Source organism: Montipora foliosa, chromosome 4 (genome assembly GCF_036669935.1).
Source record: "Montipora foliosa isolate CH-2021 chromosome 4, ASM3666993v2, whole genome shotgun sequence".
NCBI classification, from domain to species: domain Eukaryota; kingdom Metazoa; phylum Cnidaria; class Anthozoa; order Scleractinia; family Acroporidae; genus Montipora; species Montipora foliosa.
This window is the reverse complement of record NC_090872.1, coordinates 30,610,132-30,620,131: the sequence shown is the minus strand read 5'-3', so window position 1 is coordinate 30,620,131 and position 10,000 is coordinate 30,610,132. Positions and strand designations below refer to the sequence as shown.

Below are 10,000 nucleotides of genomic sequence, written 5' to 3'. Positions count from 1 at the left end.
CACCGTAACACACTTCCGTTAATCTTGATGAAAGCAAAGATTTAGTGTGGAATCTTTCCGCCCGCCATGATTGATTCAGTATTAACTATTCGATAAAGTGGACAGATGCTTTTTCTTTGAGAATGGCAAGCTTTAAAGGTAAGGATAATATTCTACGTTATTTCTAGATCTTGCCTCGTACTTGTGAAAGAAAATAAGAAAATAGATTTCAACGGCCAAACAAGATAAAAAAATGAAATCAAGTTTAAAAAACCGAATTAGCTATCGCCGTCACGGGGACTTGCAGCGGTCCCCATCCAAGTACTAACCTCATTCGGAGGAGCTTAACTTTAGCTGACACGTGGACTAGCATCAACGATTGTGATCTTTGTGTTAAATTGTCGAACTTTATAACACTTGAAAGAAAAAAAAAAAAGGAAACTAACAAAAACCCGGTGTCTTGCCGTAATTTTGTCACAGGTGCATCCTTTGTTTCGTGAGTTGTCAGTATTAAACACGCAAGGTAACTTGATCACAGGCGGGCGCTAAAATCGATGTCACTTTCGATTTTGCGATTTTACTTGTACGACCAAAAGTACGATAGAAAAATTGAACTCTGATTGAACGTAACAAAAATCTCCCGAAATGTTTTTCGCTGATGGCAAATTGTTTTATTCTCGATCGACACTTCCTAGAAGTTCCTTCTGCTCTCCTTAAAAACTACATATTAATATTTATATACTTTTGCGTCAATATTTTTTTGCATAAAGCAGGCTAGCAAAATCTGTACCTTGCTGCTTAGTTCGCATTTTTGAGCGTTAAAATAGAATTTTTGGTCGTATGTTCCTGACCGTAAGTCGCATATTTTTGACGTCCCCCATCCAGATACTAACCCCGCTGGAAAGGGATAACTTTAGAAACATTGGTCTTGGAAAGCTGTCAGCAGCTCAGAGTGCACGCTTAAGCTTGTGGTGAAAAAGAAGTTGTAAATGATCAACATGTCAGCCTTGAAGCCAGCTCGAGTGTAGAATCATGACGAACTTTTGTAGTTTCTGAGAACTATTTACTACTTGTAGCTTTTTGTTGAGTTTTGAATCGATGATAGAGAGAGTTTTGGCGATCTCAACCCGGACTGGACTACTGGATTTAAGCTTTTTTCTTTAACGAGATTTCAAGTTATTGTGGAACGTTTGGTACCAAGTTACTCTAATACTGAAATCAAGATTATGGAATTGTAAAATTAGAACTTTGGACTGGACTATAGAACACGCAATTACGGAATTTTTAGATTTTTGAGCATTGAGAGAATAGAGTACAGATGTTGTCTTCTTGTCTTCGCCACGGCAGATTTAAACAGTTTGCAAGGAACTAAACCAGGATTACGGAACCGGACTTCGAATGCAGGGCCCGGTTGTTCGAAAGCCGATTACCTTAATCCAGGATTAGCGTAAACATTTGTTTTATGTTTTCAACTTTTTGGTGACAGTTTCCTTTGCTTATTTTTGTTTTTCAAGATTGACTTCTTCTAATGTAAAATTTTACCGAATATCAGCCTTGAACAGCATTTGGGTAGTAGAGAATAAAACTCGTTTTAAACTTGGCTTTTGAACAACTGGCCCAGGATGATAAGTTGTTGAACTGTGATTTGTAATAAGTTTTTCGGATGATTTAAGGCTGATCTTGTAATTTTTGGATGAATGGAGTTAAGGAAGCAGGTAAAACTGCAGGATTTGAATAAAGTCTCCTTCACGACAAAGTAAAACGCCAAACTTTATTTGACAATTGCCATATTTTGCCATAAAAACCATCCAAATGTCTTCACTTGGCTCTGAAAATTTTCCCCGATTTCGACTAAATTCCCCGTTTTCATCCTCCTTGGTGAATACCATTTAAGGTGTCGTTCGAGGCAAAATCTTTGGCACATCAGGGATAGATGTCATTTCAACAGATTCCCATACCAAACTGGCTAGTGATTGGCTAGTTTATAGTTTGTCTTAAAAGTACAAGTGTTAATGATATTTTTAAAAATACAACCACACTTTTGAGTTTAAGGAAGATGTTTCGATGTTTCGAATATCATTATCAGCCATAGTGAGAGTAAGATAATACAGTGATTCTGTTGGTTAGTTTGCATTTAAAATGACCTATTTGTAACGAACATTAATCTACAAAAATCATTATATTGATAGTTATAAATATATGGATTATCTTGTAACAATTTTAATGTTGCACTATGACTGATGATGATGTTTGAAACATCGAATCGTGTTCCTTAAACGCAAAAGTGTGGTTGAATTAAATCCGTAAAAGATGATTCCTGAATTCTTTATCAAATCGCTTAATATTTGTTTGTTTTTCAAGTAGCAATATAATCAGATCTCGCACCATAGAAACTTCTTTTCTTTTCCTTCCAAGCATTTTCTGCTCTTCCCATTAATAATTCACTTGCAACCAACACCAATAACCAATAACTTAACTAATAATAATTTCATACTTCATTATTTACTTTCTGATACAAATATTTTTTGCATGTGCGCCAGAAAGAAAATCGAGAGGTTTTACTCAGTTTTGAGCCCACTGAAATTTCACTCGCTCGTAGTATTATTTAAATGTTACTTGAAGCTCGATTTGCAGAATTGTTTCAGTGTGCTGTAATATCTAGTCACCTGGCAAATTAACGAAATTATTCTCTTGTAAATAAATGAGAGGAGATATTGCCCAAACTATGTAAACCTTACTTCTTTTCCACGCACTGATTTTAATTCATTCACCTAACAACATACACGCTGTAACTGCAGCAGCATTTGGCGCGAATATGGTAATACTTCACGCTCGAAAAACAGTCTACTTTTGTTTCGTCCTTCGGCCCCCCACCTTCTCGCATATTCCAACCACTGATCGACGATGATTGACGGTTTGAACATCTCAATCGCAAATGTTGCATAAAAGTTGCGCCTGTGTGTAGTTCTCTAAATAACCTTTTTCGCCCTTGAAGAGGAGGGATCATCGGAAACCAAAAGGAAGTTAACCAAGTCAAGCAAGGTGGTAAGTCCTTCTTCTGTGTTTTAGAAACTGTATGTATTCAACGCGAAAAGCAAACTTTCTTTTCCCTAACAAGAAACTATTTCCGCATATCAGTTGTACAATACTTAATGCTCGGTATTCCAGCCCTGTGTGTGGAACTCAAACTCTAATGGGAAAATGACGGAGTGAAAAAGGTCTTTCCTAGCTTTGATATTGTGCGGATCATGGGGGCCACCTTAGATGACCCGTACCAAGCCGGATCAGGTTTCTTTCTCGCCGTTAATAGCATTTCAGGAAATAAGAGGTACTGAAAATAAAACGTTTCATGATTTTCTAGTACAGTTCTTCTTGTTCCTCCTAGCCATCTTTCCTTATCCACCTCATAGATCCATTTTGTGGTGGAGCCATTTGGTTGCAAACTCTACAAAAAATAGATGTCAAAATAAATAAGAGACGTCCTAAATCGGGCAAAAAGTAACTTAGATTTTAGTATTTTCTTTAAGTTCTGAAGCTATACCTTTTTTCCATCTTTTTCTTGAATTTCCTGTCATTTCAGGGCAAGAAAGAATGATCTCGATTCTTACCCATTTAAAACAAAACCTTTAACGATTTAATCTCAACGTCTGAGCTCAAGGATGCTCTCCTTAGTATAAATTCTATTGCCAATACTTTCCTTGTCGTGGTGTCAACGCCAAGACACCATTTGCTTTTAATTTGCCGATCAGTTTATGTAATAGCATGGGCCCGAAGGCAATTAAGGATTAATTTCACGCGTATTTTCAAAGTTTTCACACAAAATTGCCCGAGTCTCGAACCCGGGGGGGGGGGGGGGAGGAAGGGGGAAGTACTTTAGGAATTTCTGGGTGGGGATGTGCCGTTGGGGACCCTGGAACCCTTAGCCTATACCAGAGCTAGTTTCAGCTGGATTTTGCTACCATATACTAGAGTAAACTCTCCAAATCACTCCTATCCTAGAGTAGCTGTTTTTCCAGAAACTGAGGTCACTAGTACAGTCTAAAGTCGAAAAAGTCAAATCAAAACCTATACCACAATCAAAGCTTTCTTAAAAAAGGATCTATTTATACTTGTCCAGTAATGCCAAGCACGTACGTACGCATTATCAAGACAATAAAGGGTGTAATTTAAACCAGTATTAATACCACCGATTCCGTCTGAATCCCGATTTTTGACAGTTAATAATATCCAGTAGCGTTTTATGATGGCCATCTATCAACGCTGTTGAGGATGAGTCGTGAAAATTTAAACTTGCCGATTTCATTTTTTTATATTTTTGAGTAGCAATTCCTGGTTTCCTTAGTCTAAATAAAATCTTCAACACACTGGTCAGTTTCGTGAAAAATGATACCCTATTCTAGACCCAAACGCTCTGATTTATATACTCTATCCTAGAGTAAACTGCTTGAAAACCATACCCTTCACAGCCGCACATACCTATATAGCCAGTATATATGGCAGTACCCCCTCCTTCCTCCCCCCCCCCCCCCTTCCCTGGGGGCGCGAAGCGACGAGGAAAATTTGGAAAACTTTCAAAATACGAGTGAAATTAATCCTTAATTGCACGAGGGCACATGGCGATTACATATTTATCACATACAGGGCAAAATTATTGAAGGAAACCCCTTCAGTGCCACGAAAAAGTACAATTAACACGTTCCAATTTGGTTAAAGTTCAATTCAATAATCGTTGCTGTCAACAGAAATTGCGCTTAAAAGGTATTTTATACGTGGACAAAAAAGTGGTTTAATCTGGAAGAAGATTCTCTTGTAACTTCGCTTCCTATGGATAAGCAACTGTTAAAGTGCCTATAAACCTGAATTTTTTGTTTTGCTTCGAGAAATCTTTGTATCGCTCTGAGCAAAATGGCGCAAAATTTTTTGTCTTTGGTTAAAACCGGAATTTTTTACGAATTTTCAAAGTGGCGGAAACGCGAGATTCGAAAACCCATTACCGAGCTGGTGGGTTTGCCGAAAGGGAATGGGTCGAGTGTAATTCGTGACGTAAAACCCGGACAGTGAGTTTCGCAAGTTGTGACTTCCATCAGAGGTGAAGCCATGCCTGAGAAATGTGTTGTTTTCGGTTGTAGCAATGTTGGAAGCAAAGAGAAAGGGATACTGCTTCATGCCATACCGTTTTACGGTAAAAGTGAAAGCGAAAAGCAAAAGCGAAGGAAGAAGTGGGTCGATTTTGTTAAATAGAAACGTGCTTATTGGGAACCCACCGAGCATTCGGCGGTGTGCTCTGAGCACTTCAAAGAGGAGGACTACACCAACCGATTTGCTGATGATCTGGTCCGGAGGCTGAAAAGAGATGAAATCGGCGTTTGTGTTTTTCCGACTAGGCACGCTCCTCAGTTGTGTTTCGAGCAACAATGATGCAGATAAACCTGAAAGTGAACGAAGTAAACGGAAGGTGAGACATTTCTCAGCATATGTCACTCAGTCTGCTTGTCAGAACAAGTTGATTCTTCAATCGTTGATCATACATGTAAATGTTTCTTTAATTTTTTTTTCATTATCGTTTGCCAAGCCTACCGTATGTTCTTGCAAACACAATAACTGCAACCTGACTTATATATTATTTCAGAGACGGAAAGATGCCATTGAAAGTTTTGGAAATGCCAGTACAAGTACGAGTGCTGATCAGCCTAAGCCGAAGCGTCGGAGGAAGAGTAAGAAATTACCCCCTTCCTCTGTACCGCTGTCCACACACGAAGAACCTCCTTTCTTTCTTGTTCGTACAACTCTAGCCACTCTTCGTCCGCTAGGGGATCGTCAGCATATGCCTCGCGCGTGTCTTCCTCATCGCTGGGCGCAAAGCTCGAGTTTGGCGAACCTTCAACTTCTAGCTCGTAATCTTCCATTTCATAAACTTCCGTATCTGAACCGGAGGACAGAATGAAGTCGTTCGAAGCCATTTCTTGATTAACACGTACGCTGGTTACAAACGTCAGCCGAACAGAAATTGTTTTCACCGGCACGCAGGGAAAACTACAAAACTACGCGTCTCCTCTGTTGATTTGCCTGATGCTTATGTCCGGGAATTACGTCACTAGGCCCAGTCTCCCTTTTACCCGGTCGCGGGCAGAGAAAACCGCACTTAAAAAATTCGTAAAAAATTCCGGATTTAACCGAAAACAAAAACTTTTGCGCCATTTTGCTCAGAGCGATACAAAGATTTCTCGAAGCAAAAAATTTTTTTCGGGTTTATAGGCACTTTAACCAATCAGGATCAAGTAATCATGCCCTCTTGATTACCCAGAAAATGAAAAAAGCCATCCGTTTCAGCCAATAAGCATTCCTTAATTTTGTCCCTTCTGTGACAATACATTTAACTCAGAATGTCATGATTGTACGTTATCAGAAAATTACTCAGGTATTTTGCCTTGATTCTTTACATTAGTGTCAACTGGGCGTCTTGGAAGGAAACCAAAGATACCTATAGTTAAGACCCTTTTCCCTGACACTTAAAATTATATTCAATCGACGTACTATTAATTAACTGTTTGCAGAACCGTTCGATTCCTTAGGAGGCTAGAAATAGTTTCCCTTTTTTTCACACAAATAAACATATTCTCTTTTTAATACAGTTAACTTAAAGGTAATCATTCATTTATCAAGACGAAAATTTGGATTTCTCACATCGCACTTTCCTCCAAAATATTGTTACCATGGCAACGATAGAAGGCATTTCTTTGAGTCTTAAAATCAACATACATTGTCTTCTTTGACAAAACGGGGTGGTGAAATCTTCCCATACAGCGTTACCAGAAAATGTTAGAAAAAATGTTTGTGGGTCAGATATTTTGAATGCTTGCCTCATTAAAGTTCTTTAATAACATATTCTCGTCCTCAGCAGAGTTGTTACCTTTTTTCGATCAAACATCCCTGTCCTTCATAAAATTATCCAATTCAGTTGTGTTCCTTAAAACCAAGGTCTCTTACAAGAGACAAGGGAAGTTGGTCCCTCGCAGTGCCCCACAAAAGCCACATCATTTGGAAGTTAAATGCATTTTAAAGAATCCCCTGGTCTCTGTCGTTTCGAAGGCAGAACGGCATAATTGCACTTTTCCGCTAAAACCCATAGGAATTGCACTTATGAGCATGGGTATTGAAACCTTTTCCAGGGTTTGTGATAAAAAGACACAATGAAGACGATGCTGATGCTGATGTTAGCCATTTTTGGCAGTTTCTTTTCATTTGGAATTGGTGAGTAACAAGTCTGTCACTTTTATTTTTCTTTTGAAGGGAATATCTCATATTCTAGGTTGTCACTCATGTGATGAACAGCCATTTTTTCATTTTTTATTTTTTTCATTTTATTCATTTTATTATTAGTTGAAGAAAATACAATGACAATCCTGCACAACCCGCAGATAGCAGAGCTAATCGAGGCGGGTTGTGCTTTTAAATCAGACGTCATTATCAGTAAAAATGAAACAAAAGAGATAGCGGAAAAAAACAAAAAGAAATAAGAGAACAATTACAATAAACAACATATTACAACAAGTCACGGTTTTATTACAACAAGTCCATGGTTTTCAACGAAAAGAAAACGAGAGAACGAAAAAGAAAGCTGATTGCGGGCACGCAATAAGAGGCAGTGAAACGCAAATATAACCCCTCTGCCAGAGGCATGATGCCAGATCCCTTTTTCGAAGCAAATTTTACCGTGGAAAATATATAATCTCAAACAAATCATACCTACTGCCCGCAGAAAAAAAAAACATTTTGGTGAGGAGGGGACTTGTGTGGACTACAAACGATATTTAAAACATGATGTCAAAGAAATCAGGTTTGTGTAGTACCTCATAACAATATTGTACTTTGTAACATGCGAGAAAAATGTTTATATAGCCCGACACTCTTCCTATTCGCCATCAGTTGTTCTGTTTGATAAAAAAGAGGAACAAGTTCAACTTGATTTGCAGTTAACTAATGTACTTTCTCTTCATGTTCCTAAATGTAAAGGAGACTCAAAAGACTGCTATGACCAGTACGCCAAGTACGGCCCTTTCACGAAAATGTTGGGAGTACTTCCCCAATGTCCGGAGGAAATAGGCACGAAATTTTATCTTTATGCAAATGATATCAGAAAACCCATCGACAGAGAAGAGCTTGATGACAGTGACGAAAGTGTGCTGGCCAGTTCACATTACAACATTACACGAAGGACAATAATCACCTGCCATGGTTGGACAGGTAAGAAAACATCACTCACTCGTATAGAGTATTACGTCTTACTTCTCTATTCAGACCGCTGTAAAAAACGTTTTCAACATTTATCGGTTGAAGATTTCAGGCGCTCTTCCAATTTTGAAGACTTACTAATTTGTTCCAAAATAATCTGTAATATGATTAGTTCTTCGTCGAAAACTTACGTTATTGCCGTTGTGTCAGGGAAAATAGTGCACTACCTATCCCTCATTTACAAGGACTTACCAACTTTACATTTATTTCTATCGGTCAAACACGCTAAAATGTGAAACTTGATTCAGTGTAACCGCTGCAAGTTGAAATATGCGTGAGACTGAATCAAATATAAATGAGAAAACCGGAGAAAACGAGACATAAGCTCTACCGGAATAAAATCTCGACATTAACTAGATCGAACAAAACACTTTTTTTTCACACATTTTTCCTTAACAATCTGAATGACATAAAAAAAACTTGCGAAGGCATTGACAGTCTAAAAACCCGTAGAAACAATAAGAAGCGTGCGATCTCCTCCATCAGATGCCCTACTAAAAAAGTTATGACAACAAATGCACAAGATAGTTTAGATGCGCTGAACACACATTTTGCTACGGTTGGGCATAAACTGACATCTACAATACCACAGTGTAGACAGCGTTTCCATGAACATCTCCGCCAAGGTCCATCACTCTTGTCATCATTTCTTTTCGACCCAATTACACCGTTAGAAATCAAAAATGAGATTTTGTCTCTCTCTTTTAACAAAGCACAAGGGCTATATTCATTTCCGTTAAGTATCCTTAAATGCGCCTGCACATGAACAGTTATATCAGAACCTCTAGCAAAAACCATGAATTTATCGATTGAAACTGGCATGTTTCCCAGAAAACTGAGGCATGCTAAGATAATCCCTATTTATAAAAGCGGTGACGAACTTGAATGGGGAAACTTTAGGCCAATTTCACTACTCTCTAATATTAACAGACTAATATTGAGAAAATGAAAAAGGGTTTGTTACGAAGCATGATATATTACGCTCATCACAATGTGGATTTCGCGAAAGTTACTTTACTGAACATGCACTTTTAGACATTGCAACCAAATTCAAACAAACATGGACGCGAAACTTTTTTCATGTGGTCATATTCATTGACTTAGAAAAGGCTTTCGATACTGTTCACCATGAAATTTTGCTTCATAAGTTGAACCAATATGGGATACGAGGTATTATCAACAACTGGTTTCGTTCGTATCTTTCCAAGCAAGAAGAAAGATTTCGAAAAAAGAAAAGATGGCGTGCCCTAAGGCTCGGTTCTCGTGCCATTTATACTATTCCTATTGTACATCAATGATATCCAAACCTCTTCAGAAAATTTTGATTTCTTCCTGTTTGTCGATGACACAAACTTGTTTTTTGCAGATAAAAATTTGAAAACCTTAGACAGTATCGTACTCTCAATATTGATAAATCTAATTTCGTAATATTTCATCCTTACCCACGAAAGGTTAAAATCATCCTAAAGTATTTGACAATGAGAACAAAATGATGAAGAAATTTCAACGTAAATCTTTTGTCAAGTATCTTGGTGTAATGATTGACAATAATCCTTCTTAGAAATTTCATGTAGACTACATTGCGCTCAAAATAAGTAAAACTATCAGCATTATCTCACGACTCAAACACTTTGTACCAACTTCTATTCTTTTAAATATTTATCGCTCTTTAATGCGCCCATACATTTCTTGCGGACAACTGGCCTGGGGCCAGACCTCCAAGGGGGGT

The 10,000-nt window shown here is 38.0% G+C and overlaps 1 protein-coding gene across 2 annotated transcripts in view; it reads left to right on the top strand.

The window, feature by feature from the left end:
• LOC138000603 (pancreatic lipase-related protein 2-like) overlaps window positions 1-10,000 on the top strand; it is an 88,071-nt gene that overhangs the window by 50,475 nt on the left and 27,596 nt on the right. Inside the window, exons 1-3 of one of the 2 annotated variants that reach the window (XM_068847135.1) lie at window positions 2,957-3,024; window positions 7,149-7,230; window positions 7,993-8,223. In XM_068847135.1, coding sequence (XP_068703236.1) covers window positions 7,170-7,230; window positions 7,993-8,223 — 292 coding nt within the window. In that variant the 5' untranslated portion in view covers window positions 2,957-3,024; window positions 7,149-7,169. Of the gene's footprint in view, window positions 1-2,956; window positions 3,025-7,148; window positions 7,231-7,992; window positions 8,224-10,000 lie in introns of those variants that run through there. The other variant, XM_068847136.1, reaches the window with a different exon arrangement.